At 35.7% G+C, this 14945-nt stretch overlaps 1 protein-coding gene across 1 annotated transcript; it reads left to right on the top strand.

Annotated features, from left to right (window-relative positions):
* The first annotated feature begins 4251 nt into the window (after positions 1-4251).
* Positions 4252-8446, top strand: LOC111801415 (inositol-phosphate phosphatase-like). The gene is made up of 12 exons (XM_023685411.1): positions 4252-4433; positions 4571-4626; positions 4727-4777; positions 5152-5232; positions 5331-5434; positions 5524-5608; positions 6619-6673; positions 6761-6804; positions 7419-7487; positions 7566-7666; positions 7743-7799; positions 8176-8446. The coding sequence occupies exons 1-12, from the start codon at positions 4421-4423 to the stop codon at positions 8264-8266; spliced, it is 807 nt and encodes a 268-aa protein (XP_023541179.1). The 5' UTR covers positions 4252-4420; the 3' UTR covers positions 8267-8446.
* The last annotated feature ends 6499 nt before the right edge of the window (positions 8447-14945 follow it).

Raw genomic sequence — 14945 nt, 5'->3', positions numbered from 1 at the left:
CATGCCCGAGTCGCATGTGCCATAATTTCGATATGTCTTGTTCTTTCGAACTTGCCACAGCAGCTGCCCAATTATTGTGGTTCCGTTGAGATAGTATATGCTACCTCTTCTAGTTCCTTTAATTGCCACCAAAGCTCCACGAGCTACTTTCAAATTCCCTCCTTCCAAAATTATACGATAACCACTCGCATCCAAAACGNAAAAATGATGCAATAACCACTTGCATCCAAAACGCCAAGGGAAATCAAATTTTTCTTCAAGTCACGAACATACCTCACATCATTGAGTTTTCGTATAACCCCATCAAACATCTTGATTTGTACTGAGCCGATTCCCATCGTCTTGCAAGTACTATCATTGCCTATATAGACAACTCCACCATTGAACTCTTTGAAGTCCAAAAACATCTCTCTGTTGGGACACATATGATATGAGCACCCAGAATCAAGAATCCATTCACTGGTTTGGCTGACTGGTAGGGAGATTTGTCAAGGCATCATCTGTATCAGTGTCGTCATCTCTAACCACATTGGACTTCGACCCCTTCTCTTTTAAGATCGGACAATCTTTCTTCCAATAGCTTTTTTGTCGACAATATGCACACTCATTTTTATCGAGTTTTCTCCAATTATTAGATCTACCTCTCGACTTTAATCCGGACTCTCCACATTCGTTCTTTTTCCAAGTAGAAGTCCTTCCATGAGCAGTGAGAACATTTGAGCTAGAGCCTTGATATGTCTCCTTTTCCTTCTCCCCCATCTCATTATTCATTAAGGCATTTGAAACATCTTCAAAATCAATATTAGTGATTCCATGTAGTACGGTCGTTACTAAAAACTCGTAGGATTCCGGCAAAGAATTTAATAACAACAACGCCTTGTCCTCGTCATCAATCTTAACATCAAGATTGAGCAAATCAGTGATGATTTTGTTAAAACCAAATGCTCGGCCATTGAGATACCTTCCTTGTAGTCAAAACAGAAGAGTTTCTTCCTCAAATAGAGTTTATTTTCAACCCTCTTCTTCATATATTTCGCCTCAAGCTTGTCCCATAATTCTTTCGCCATGGTAACCTTCATAAATGAATATTTCTAATCCTTGCCAAGACAGGATCGAATAATTCCACAGGCTTGCCGATTTAATTTCGTCCATTCTGCTTCTGTCATGTCTTCAGGCATCTCCTCTTGGAGAGAAACATCAAGGTCTTGCATGACCAGCAAATCGCTAACTTCGCCTCGCCAAACACTAAAATTATTGGTTCCATCAAATTTCTCTACTTCGAGATTGGAACTCCACAATCTCGATCCACGCCGTGATTATTCTGCCATTTGCAATAATTAATCTGGATGTAACTAAAAACACAATTCTTGAAAATTGATTTTCAAGAGAATAAGCACGATTGTGAGCACGTCTAGTGGTCGATGAGGCCAAAACTTTCACAATACCCCAAATACCACAATCAGGCTTTGATACCACTTGTTGTGTGCCGAAAACGAATCAAATGTACTCACAACACCAATGAACAAAATTACACAAAGAGACACCAAGATATTTACGTGGTTCGGAGAGAAGAAGTTCCCTTACATCCACGGGTAGCAACCAATCACTAGTAAACAAAGTGTTATAAGTGAATACCTCACTATCACATTACAAAGACTCTCACCAACATGTCACTCAAGAAATACAATGTGACACACAAAACTTATGTTTTCAACCGTAGAAATAATGGCATTATATACCCTTTTGTTGAACCTAAAAATATGAGCGAAACTAACCAAACCTAAAAACTTATCCGAGAGGATAGGACTAAACAGTCCTAAAGAATAGGACCTTATACAATTTACAACAGGTCTATCGTCCCTAATTCTTATTTTTTGAAATTAAGTTATGTTGCCAATACACATACAAAAATTTCCAACATTATTGAGCTACTTAATTTCACCCACAATAAAAGACAATTTAATCAATTTCATATCTCCCATTTTTTCTTGTCTGGTTTTTCTTTTAATTCTGTTCACAATTATCTTGGGTCAATTTAATCTATTTTATTTCTTTTTTATAATTTTAATGTTGTTGAATCTTATTTTTTGTAACAAGTAAAAGGATAGCAAAAATCTAAATAATTGAATAATTGAAATTGAATAATTGAAATGAGATAAAAGAAAAAGAGATCTAAGTTACCCTCAACTTTTCTATCTCTTTCCTCCTATTAAATGTGTGCCTATTTTTCTTTTACTTTTTCTCTCTAAGTAAATTCGACTATGTTTGTGCGGTTTCTATTTTTTTTTTTTCAACAATGGTAACATCCCGGAAATTTACCCGAAATGTCTATACATAATACAGTTGGAAGGGTGTTGAGGAGAGATGTTTGGGGAAGGAATTAGTGTTAGATTTGTGGAGAGATGAGATCACTTACACTTTTATTATTATTATTATTTTTACTGTTACAAAAGATTTATTTTGGGCACTTGAATCAACCGATTGCTTCAAGAAACGAGGAAGAAGAAGATAGGTAGGCCCAGTTATGCTTTGGATGATGCTATGCTTCGAATTTCATGTATAGAAATTAGTTCGACGAGAGCATACAAGTAGGTTTGTTATTAAGTATATTTATACTCACTCTTGCTACCTTTCATGTTTTCAGGTGAGCAGTAGAGCAATGGTCATAGTGAGAGTATGCTAGATCGTGAACCTGTAGAGGGGACCTCATAGTGAGAGTATGCTAGATCGTGAACCTGTAGAGGGGACCTCGTCAACCTGATTCTTTTGAGTCTTATGTTTATTTGTAAATGATCTTTGTGTTTAAAATAGCACGCTTGATGTCTTCCATATTAAAAGCGAAAAATTTTATTGTCTTTTTATAACCCATTTCATCGTGACAATCCATACTTCAGTGCATTGAAAAATGAGTTGTGACTGGTTGCAACACCTTCAATCCTATGTTGGTTACAATTTGTGAAGCATTTGTCACGTGGCTCTCACTTGTTGACACATCAGTAATTTTTTAACATCTTTTACACTAATTTGTCTCCCTCCTTTTGTAAATCACTATCGTTACTGTCCTAAGTCAAAATTCTTAACATGTAAGCCTTAATCCATATGAGTCATAAATATTTCCTTTACATGCCTGAATCTTTCGTTGTCACATGGAATTCAAAAAACCTTGATTTCTTACCCTAAAGGTCATAAATGAGTCTCATATAAAATTTCTTGTGATATCTTGGGAGTTTCTTAGAATTCTTATAAGGGTATTTTGGTCATTTATCACCCCAAATGTTGATTTACGTCCTTAACATATTCCAATGGCCTTGAGACTTTTCATAATCTCTTTAAACCATGACATAAGGTTTCTTATTAAATTTCATGTCATTTGGAGGCCACTTAGTTTGGAAGTCAGTAGTACATAATTACAAGGGCATTTTTGTCATTTTTACACCTACCCTTGGTTTAGCCTCTTGTCCAATCATATTAAGACCTTAAAACTGAATAAGCAACAGAGTCCATGTAGAGGGTTTGTGGCTAAGGTGGTTCATGGAAATCAACATTCACATGTATACTAATGTTGGAAAACCTTAAATACTTATCTCAGCCTTCATTTCAACTTTATCACTTTCTTCGAGATGATTTGCTTCCTTCCATCAACCAGATTAATTAGTTTCATTTATTACACTGTCCTCTAAGTAAAATTCTTCAAACCTTGTTAAAGGTCTAATAATTGACCTCTTTGCCTATATACCTTCAAAGTCTCGTTTTAACAATCTTCATATAACCATACAGAAAAGCATGGCAACTAAGGGGGTTTGTTTCTTCAAACTCTTTTGTAACACTAAGGAAGAGCTTAACAAAACTCGATTTTGCATAAGCATAGTGAATATTCTTACCGGTAAAAAAACATTTAGATACTTAAAAAATCTGGCTTCAAATAAGAATCTTAAAACCTTAACTACGATACTACTTTTGAAACATCTTGTCATGGCTAGAACAATCCAACATTAATTTCCACAAAAATTAGTTTATACCGTGGTATTGGAATGTGTTTGTACAGGGGTATATGGGAGATTACCATGGGACTTCTAATTGATTTATAGACAATTTCTACCCTAAATCAATCTTAAATCATGCATGATCGTAACCTCATTCATATTGTGGTTCAATATTTTTAATTCACATTATAACTTTCATATTTGCCGTTATTGTTAAACTTGATTTTAATCTCACATTTAGAACGCCCATAGAAATTTCTACCTTTCAATACTTCTAAAACTCAAATTCGATTTGAAGGCAGTAGTGGCATTCACACGTCACATATTTGTGTCTTCTATTTGATCGAAAATCGAAATCACTTGTTCCTCATTCGATCAATTTCTTCTGCTCATTCTCTCTGATTCAAGCGAGGTTTATTCGGAAGATAGAACAAGCAATGGCGGAAAATGGTATAAACCCGCTTAATCCAATTTTGTTGTAATGCTTTAATCCTTGATTCGTACATTCAGTCCATTTTTCCTTGAGATAATGGATTTCATTTCTTATTCGAATATTTTGTTAAAAGGTTGTTTGATTTTGTTCTTAGTTTCTCTCGAGGAGTTCCTAGGAACTGCAGTCGATGCCGCCAAGAAAGCCGGAGAGGTTTTTTTTTTTCTTTTTCTTTCTTCGTCTCTGTTCCATTTGCTTCATTCAATCTGCTGATGATTCCTTCAATTCCATTTGATTCTGTGGTTATTTTAAGGTAATTCGTAAGGGATTCTATCAGACCAAGCATATAGAGCACAAAGGGCAGGTTATCGATCCATTGTCCCTTTTCCCCCTTTTTCCTGTCAAAATTGCTTAGTGTACTGAATTATTTATTGGCACATCTGGATGGTAGAGTTGTATGCGAAGGAAGTAATTTGCTATTGAACTTTATCACTGATTGATGTTGTGGAGAAAATGATTTGCTATTGAACTCTTTCACTTATTGAAATCTTATTCAAATTCGTATGCTCTTTAGAATGTTGTGAGTCATCTGAATGGTTTCATGGAGAACAGGGGAGGGATCGAAATGAAGCTAAATTTTTTTGTAGTAATTAAATTCCTAACTATACTATTTTAGAATGCTCGATTGTTCACTATAATATTGACCATTAATTTACTGGTAATTCACATGGTTCAAAGGTTGACTTGGTCACTGAAACTGACAAGGCTTGTGAAGATCTCATATTTAATTATCTCAAGGACCATTACCCTTCACATAAGGTCTAGTTCTTGTAACTCCTTTTAACTTTCCCATTATGTAGGAAGAAAAAGTATACTTTTGTTCATACTCCTGAATTATTCCAAACATACTAACTCAGTTCATTGGGGAAGAAACTACTGCTGCTTTTGGTCATACTGAGTTAACCGATGAACCAACGTGGATTGTCGATCCACTTGATGGAACGACGAACTTTGTTCATGGGTACCCATCCTTGCCTGCAATTTAGGTTCCTTTCCTTTATGTATCTGTCGCTTTTGCTGACGTTAATTCTGCTACATGACAACTTGTAGGTTCCCTTTTGTGTGTGTTTCTATTGGTCTGACCATTGGAAAGGTTCCCACGGTTGGAGTCGTCTACAATCCAATTATTGATGAGGTGAGACTCGCATGACAGGAAAATGATGTTTGATACTATCCCAGGTTCCTATATTTGTTTGGCAAAGTTCAGCTTTGTGATAATCTTATATTGCCAAATAGGGACACAATGTTGCACATTTTTCTACCGTTTGATCAATTGATAAACAGTTTGCATAATCTTACGTAAATGCTGTTGGCTTTGATATGATCAAATTGACCTGTTTATCATCAAATAGGTGAAATATCTTTATCTTCTTCTAGGAGTGATAAGGCTGGATTAGATTATCTCTTAACATCAAAGATCTAATCTAGAAGTAAGATTTTGAACCTTGTTCTAAATTGAGTCACTCCACAATCGAACTTGATCAAGGCATGATTGAATAGCTCAGATGCAATCTACCACAAGAATTGTATGAAACTTATAAATGACAAAAATGATGCTCAAATTTCTAAGGGTGAAAGTCTCAACTTGAGAGCTTAATTTCATTCATTAAAATTATGTCTTTTACATAGTAATTTGTGGGTATTTATAATTTCTCCACAAAAAAAACTTTTAACTCGTCAAATGCCTACTAAAGAAGATAGTGGCTATGATTTACTCCCACTACCCTTTAAATCTCCACAAAACAGTTATGGCCACTTCGACAAGTAATTTCCACCCTTTTTTCCACTACAAGAAATTATGAAATTAAAATAATAAATAAAGTTTTCTAACAAATTATTAATCAAGTGCAATTTATAGCAACTTCATCCACTACTAAAACGGTGCAAATATTCACTTCCGAAGCTCCAAATGGTCCTTCCTCAAAACAAGCTTCTAACACATGAAATAATGGTTGAACCAAGTCTATCCAATTTTGTAGATGAAGAATAAATGCTCGTTGAATCTTCTTGGTCTTGAATCGTGTAATAGGTTCAGTTGAACATTTGGAACACCATGATCCTTATCAAAGAGACTTTTACATTGTTTTATTATCCATTTCTTGCTGAGCCAATTGTATTAGTTTTTTTTGCTTTCATGGTCTCTAGCTTTTTACTGGAATTCGTGGAAAAGGTGCCTTCCTTAATGGTAGGCCTATTAAAGGTGAGTATGTGGCATTTCAAACCTCTCTGAAACTTTGAAATTTTATATTATATATTTCTCTCAAACGCCTCATTTCTTATTTTTCAGTATCCTCCCAAGACGAATTGTTGAAGTCTCTTCTTGTATCTGAGGTATCTGTATCTCCTTAAAAACTGGTTACATTAGTCAATGTCTTTACTGGTTATGACACTGCCATGGGCATCACAGGCACTTCTTTACTTTGCAGTTCTTGTGGAAATGAATTAAAGTTTGTAAAACTGCATTCAACGTTCTGAATAGATTGCAAAACCTTCAGTCCCTATATTCACATTTCTACTAACTCTCTTCATGATCTGTACCTTGATGTTCTGTTATGGATTATCTTTGGGCCAAATGCTTATCTGATAAGTACGATAGCAATGAATATGGCAATCATGTTCTAAAACCTTAGTTTGTAGAAATATTTTCTTAACCCTGTAAAGGGTCCTCTGTCAATTTTCTCTCATTGGCCATTTCCATCTCCTTGAGTTCTCATCTCTGAAATCCTTCACCATCCCTTAATTTTATCCACCCGAGACAGCGTAGGGAAAAACACAATTCAAATGCTGCCCTCGAGTTCTCTGTCAAGTAGTGATTTTCTTTGTTTCATATCTATAAGCATATACTTGCATTAATCAATATATACAATGTTTGATAATTTTGTCTACAATTGGCCAATCTTAGACTTTTGACCAAAATAAAAGTCGATCGTAATGAATATGTACAGGTTGGGACCAAACGTGACAAGTCGACTGTAGATGCTACTACAGACAGAATTAATCGTTTGCTTTTGAAGGTATAGTGAGACCTTAACTCTGTTCCCTATAACATTCTGTGATCTCCACATTTATGTCAACATCTTTTTTGTATGTAGGTGAGATCAATTCGGATGAGTGGTTCCTGTGCACTGAACCTCTGTGGGGTAGCCTGTGGAAGGATCGATTTGTTTTTCGAAACTGGTTTTGGAGGTCCCTGGTACAACATACTAACTTATCTGTTCATTGCTTGTCTGAGACATCACAATCATCATAATATTTCATTATCTGTTCAGGGATGTCGCTGCTGGAGCTGTTATTGTCACCGAAGCTGGTGGGCTCGTGTTTGATCCGTAAGTAGCATTAACTTGAGTCCTGTCTGTTAAACTTTTAAGGCTACTCCGACAAGCAAACACTTTTCTAACTGAAATACAGAAATACAAACAAAAAAAAGGAATTTTTTGTCAATTAGCTGATGCTCGAGTAATGGAGTTCTTTTGTGGCTAGTCTTATTTGATAACTATTTTGTTTTGTTCTTTATGTTCTGAAATTTGAGCGTCTAAACACTACTTTCACTTTATGTATTTCTTTGTCTTGTTATTTACCTTCTAAATTTAGAAAAGTTGTGTTTCTTTGAAAACTGTGAAAGTGTTGGTAAACAAATTGTGAGAAAAGAAGGAAGTCTTGTAAACTTTGGTCTTGATGGATGGATGTTAATTGTAATGGCAGATCTGGCAAGGATTTTGACATAACATCACAGAGGGTAGCAGCTTCCAATCCTGTTGTGAAAGATGCATTTGTGGAGGCTTTGGGGATGTAAGAATGTAATGGCTTTAGTAAATTCATGAGTTCTTCAGCTTTCTATTTGTTGGTCATTCTTTCTTGTTTTACTCGAGTGTTTTCACAATACAGTTCAATTAGATTACTGTCATCATGAGGATCCACTAAAAGGAGAAATTATGCAACCCAACCTTTTTAATAGATCATAAGTTTGAGAATAGGATCGTCTGCCAATGACTCTTTTTGTCTCGAGTTTTCAAGTCATTATTTTGAGTAACATTATATCTACCTATTTGAATTCACGATGTCTTGTGGTTTTATAAGTCCAATGTTAGTACCTGACAAATTATGATTTGAGTCTCTCGAAAAGTAGGTCATTACATCAAAAAGTACCTTTCCTATAGATGATCACGCCAAAGTAAGCTACCATCAATCTATCTTTTCTACCTTATCTTGTCGCCAAACCCGACCCAAGTTGAGATCCTCCCTCTAAGAATCCATTACAAGCTCTCTTACGGTTGGCTAGATGCTCAATTGAGTGAGCTATGCCCCTAACAGACATCTTTATCCCAGCTTGCTCTAGGTCAACCTAAATCTCTACCAACCTTGTAATCAATGCTGATGTGTGAGTCGTTTTCCTATTCAGGGTATCGACCACAATATTCACTTTACCAAGATGGTAAAGGATCTCGATGTTGTAATCAGGAGACTAGTTCTAGCCACTACCTCTGCTTTATGTGTAGCTCATTTTGCGTGAATAAATACTTCAAGCTTTCATGGTCGGTGAAGATCAATATTTTCTCTCCATAAAAACAATGGAGATATATATTCAACATAAAAAATTGATACCAACTATAAGTCATGAGTTATATAGTTGCACTCGTATTTCTTCACTTTGTCATTATGCATCAAGACGTCCGGAACCTTTTCCAAGGTGTCACTATTACTCCATTAAGTTCTATGAATCATCTAGCTTTGTGAACACATACGTCATCCTTAGTTTCTCCTTAAGACTAATATTAAGATGGCTTTTAATAATCTATAGGTAATGATTTCGAGAAAATATCATGAAAGTGAATAATAACTTTAATAACGGTTGTTTTGATTTATATAAAAAGAATCTCTAAGCTGAAGTGTTTAAGAGTCACTTAGAATGTATAGAATTACAAGATATGTCTAATTTTCTATAGAGCAAGTAGAAGAATATACAATGTATAGATATGTATAGAGTATGCCTTAATGCACGTGTCTAACTATAGTGCAAGTGAGAGATTATTAGAATTTAGTCATAAAATCGAGTAATTAATTATTAAAAAAAATTTAATAATAATTTTAATTATTTTATTTACCATTTAATATTATCTGTCGAGTGAAAAATATAAGAATATTGGCAACATCCTACCATTATTAGAATCCATAAAATGCTCGATCAAAGTTTAAAAAAAATAGAAAAATAGCAAAAAGGTTCATAAACTTTCCAGAAATTGCAAAAAGGTTCATAAACTTTCCAGAAATTGCAAAAAGGTTCATATACTTTCCAGAAATTGCAAAAAGGCTCATATACTTTCCAGAAATTGCAAAAAGGTTAAATATAATGCTTGAAATTCATTGGTTAAATTGGCAAGGCCCTAAACGTTGAAAAAATTTGTAATAACCCAAAATAAAAAATAAAATTTGTCCCACTTCATCCATTGAGGTGGTTTATAGCTAGTCGGAGAATACATTTTCTCACGGCTCCGCAGTTCCTTGGCTGATATGGCATGCTCGAACCCTTTCCTATTAGTTTCAACTCTTCGGACGCGTTTAAGGTTACTCTGCCTACTTTTTAGTTAATCTAAATTTTTGAATTTAAGTTTAAATTATTTTATGCAAAGTTCGGGAAATCAATTTCCGTAGTACAATTCCAAGAAGCTACGTTAAGCTAGCATCAGTATCAAGGTATCAAGGGAGAGTAGTAACTTAATCTCAAACATTTTTTTCCTTCTACGCTCACTTCAAATTTAATCTGACTCTCAGTAAATTCTCGAAGTTTCAAAATTAAAGTAGAAAAGGCTTGGAAAGCTTACGCACTTGTTCAGTAAATTCTCCTTATTGTGCGACCACTTTACACCACGAGCCACGAGCCAAAATCCTAGTAGGTTTCTTCTCATAAGATAAATCCTCTTGAAGAAGGAGTGCCTCATGTTCCAGTAATTTTCTTGCACCAGTAATTTTCTTGCATGAACGAAACATTCATTCCCATCACCTATATCTTAATATGTGTCAACTTTTGAGCGCTCCTAGTCGGAAGATCCCCTAATGATGCCTAATAAGCTCCCTATTCTCTTGCCATTCTAGGCCTTAAATTGTGCAAGACAAGCTCCCCCACTAAGCGCACCTGTAGCTCCCTCAATAGTACCATTTAGTGTGCCATGAGCGCTAAGTGGGTGAAGTTGCATTCACATATGCTAAGTAGACCTTCACTACTCGAGATGAGCTCACGATTAATTGTTGTGCATCAACTGTCCCTACATAGACCTAGTCGTCACATAATGTCATAATCAATCTTAAATATCGGTCAAGGACCAAGGAAAGATAAGTCATAGAATAAGGCTCGCTAATAAGTCATGCATATCCTCTAGGTACCATACCACTTAGTCCATACATAGATAAGGTGATAAGTAGGTATTCCAATATCCTAATATGCTTCTAGGGCCTAAACAATATTAATTCGTAAAAATCATGCATATCTAGCAAGGTACATACAAATCAAGTAGGGTACGATAAATCATATCATGTCAGAGTCTCAACAAAATATTTAGATCAATCAAAGTTAAATTATGCATACTGATTCGATAACTCATGTTGGTGATAGTGTTACTATAACACATGCGGAAGCAATTTAGATCTTAGGCACTTTTAGAACATCAATTATTGTAAATGACTAGCATGTTCATAAGTATTAAAACTTAATGAGTTTAAATACTAACCTTTTGTAGTTCAAACTCCTTTTGCCTCACGAACCGATTTCGAACCACCACTAGTGTCTTCTCCACTATTCTCCGGCCTTAGAACGGGATTGTGGAATCCGGTGAGTGACTAAACTTGGGAGGGATTTTGTATACGTGAAAGAGAGTGCTTGTGAGAGGTTTTTCATCAAGATGAAGAATCCCTTCCAAGTATCATGATCACTCTATTTAAAGAGTCAAGTTTGCATGTTCATGCAAACTTGAGATCACCAAATCTTGACACTTAAAATTCCACTCAAATGTTTGGGATTATGTGGCAAGCATGCATGTTTGAGTTAACCAAATTTTGACACTCAAAATTCCACTCAAACTTGTGGGGTTTATTTGGCAAACATGCAAGTTTGGTTAAACCAAATTTTGACACCTCAAAATTCCACTAACATGATTTTTCCATTAGATGAAAGTCAACATTTTGACTTTCTTCATTTTAATTAGATGAAAGTCAACATTTTGACTTTCTTCATTTTAATTCAACAATTAATTTGAATAATGAATTTCAAATTAAAGTAACATTAAATAATTAATTAAACTATTTAATTAATATTTAATATTAATTCAAATGCCAATCCCAGTCAATTCCGACACATAATTGATTAAGATATTTAAATCTTATTTAAATATCTCAGATTCTCTCTTTTCGTTTATTTCGTAAATAAAATAAAATTGCGGTTAAATATATCGTATATATGTAACGCATATTCCCTAATTTGAATTCGAACACTTCGAACTCACTCGTCACACTGTTCTATGGTTTAGTCCGATATGAGCTAGCAGAGGGACCTAATGGACCTATAGATCATGGGCTCCAACGATTCAAGATTAACCGATTAAACTCATTAACCTGGTTAACCAACATTCGTTAACTACTAGGACACTCCACTATAGCCTAGTAGTTGCACTCCCCTCACTATAGATATATTTCTGTCCATCTGATATAACCATGATTAGTAAGTCGATCCTTCACAGGTTGTTCGTAACTAGAGCTGGGTCAATTTACCGTTTTACCCCTGAAGTTACTTCTTGTTCCTTATGTCTCACTGATCCTCTAATAAACAATTGGTTTGTGGTCCAACCAGTAAACCGAATCCCTCTCAGGCCAATGAGAGGGTGGGGCCCCTTGTTCAAGACCTGGAGTCAGTGCTTAAGGGAACTACCTTTCTTCTATCCCTAAAAGTGGGTAGGAGTGAATTCCGTCTTGCACCCCACGTCCCCAGCCATTCACCCAGTCTTACCCCTGAAATGGGAGGCCTGTTGAGTCGGCGAACTAGAGCCACTCTCACCCATGCAAATCTAAGGATAATTCCGAATAAACAGGAGTTCATGGTTAGCTCAGGATTAAAACCGAGTTACCTAGGTTATCGAATGAAAAGAAAATCAGTCTCAACAGTAAACGACATTATAAAGTGAGAGTGGTTTTCTTCATGGTCCGATCTTATGCAATACTCATTGCATAGGACGCCCCCACTCACATGTCTCCACATGTACAATTTAGTGATCACATTGTTTATATCATATACAAAAGTGGGCCGCATCCATAGTGTCCCCAGAATAAGGTACTCAGCCTTATCCTTATACTATAGATCATTTTGACTATATACTTGAACTTGATCCACTCTTATGTCTCTACATATAGTTCAAGTAATCATACTATAGCCAGAGTGTTCTTAGTTTATTGGATTTAGATTAACGATCGTAAAGTTCACTTTATTCAATAACAATTTTTTACTGAATAAACATCAATAATAACTTTATTGAAAATATAATATATCTTTGTTTACAAACTATGAGTTTTAGGACATAAAACCCAACAGTTGGTTCTTCTCTTATAGGCCTCACGAACATATTTTTTTCTTCGTTGTTCTTATAGTACTCGTCATGTTGAATACAATGGTCCAAGATTCATCAAGAAGGGTTTAAAATGGAGGGTGATATTGCCATTAAAACCCTTAGAAAAACTAAGAATCTCACCTCTGTAACTTATTCATGAATGGTCCAAGATTAAGTTTTTTGGTTCCGTAAGTGTTGTAGAGATTTTAGTCCATCCAAAGAACGTTATCATGAACTAATAATGCTCGTATTTTTTCTTAAATGCAGTCTTGGGTATATCTTCCTTTTTAATTCCTCAACTAATGGTATCTCGAACATAGGTATATCTGGGAGAATACCAAATCTCCCTACAACTGATCAAATAAGTCATCTATCTGTGCTAGTGGATGCCTATTTTTAATAGTTACCCTATTCAACTCCCAATATTATATACACAATGGTAGGGAACCATCCTTCTCTTAAACAAATAACACTATGCTCTCTAGAGCGACACGCTGAGTCCTATGAAGCCTCCCTTTCGAGTAGTTCCTACAACCTCTCCTTAATTTCCTTCGACTCGATTGAGGTCGAGTCTTCAAGATTGAGGTCATCCCGAGCTTGAGCTCAATCATAAAACTAACTTTCCTCACTAGAGATAATTCTAGTAGCTCATGGGGAAAGACATCTTTAAACTCTTGTACATTGGCACTAAAGCTACACTACCTCTTATGTTCTATACATCTTGCCAACAAGTCCCAAGCCCTGTGGCTAACTAGCTTGTTCTCCATCAATGCAAAGATAACCTTCAACATACCCTCAAAGCTCACTCCCTAACTTAATGCTGTGCTGAGTGAGTGACTTGATATCACTTCTCGATTGAGCACAATAATTAATGTTGGCATTTTTCTCTACCAACCATCCAAAGGAAAGTATTATATCGAAGTCACAAATATCTTGGACGATTAGGACTATATCGGGATATTGTTCGGATACTTCTACTTTTCTAGCCTTTGAGTCCTCTTATGCTAACAACACCTCTCCGAGCAGTGTAGACACGGGCAATCTTTACTCTAAAGGCTTTATCCAAAACCATGTATGTAACGACCCTAAATTTCTACATATTCAAAGTCGCTACTAATGTCTCATGCTCTTCTTCTATGCGGAAATATAACTCTTAAAAGAAAACATCATCTATAGTATAAATGTCGAAAGTATTTAAAACATCATCTTCTCTAGAAAACACAGTCATGGTTTTACGTGTTTAAATACAAGATACTAAAATTTAGAGAAATGAAAAACAAATATAAAATAAGTTAAAACGATGAAATGCAAAACAACTTATACTAACCTAAAACTAGGAATTTAAATATGAGTCTACTCTATGCATGTGCCACAGTCTCTGCTCGCGATGCCGCCACCATCTGTACATGTGCGCCTTACCTTGGCTGAAAAATGATTTGGCACACAGCCTGAGTATTTCGAAGAATACTCAGGAAGTGGCCCCCATGCAAATGCAAACCATGCTCTTGGGACCTATCTCTATTCTCATCTACGCGTGGCTTCCAGTCTCGGACAACTATGGATGTGTAGTACTTCCTTAAACATGACTCACACCTGCAAGTATGAATCCTCAGGTGGGCTCGCCCCCTCGACCATCTCTGGTTAGCTAATCTGTAGCGACGTCCGGAGGTCAGCGAAACTCCTGGTGTCATGCACCTCATGAACACCCTCATCATCATATTGTGCGTGTCCGCACTCATCTTCTCTAGAGGAAGAGGAAGTAGCCCTATACTTATGAACATACCACATGCATGAGATCCCTCTTCTGACACAACTCTCTGGTCTATCTCTTTGTTACATAAGTAACACATGCTCATTTGATATTTATATTAACATCATTTTCAT

The sequence above is a fragment of the Cucurbita pepo genome, chromosome LG09 (genome assembly GCF_002806865.2).
Source record: "Cucurbita pepo subsp. pepo cultivar mu-cu-16 chromosome LG09, ASM280686v2, whole genome shotgun sequence".
NCBI lineage: Eukaryota > Viridiplantae > Streptophyta > Magnoliopsida > Cucurbitales > Cucurbitaceae > Cucurbita > Cucurbita pepo.
Note: the sequence above shows the minus strand (reverse complement) of the source record. Positions and strands in the feature narration are given on the sequence as shown.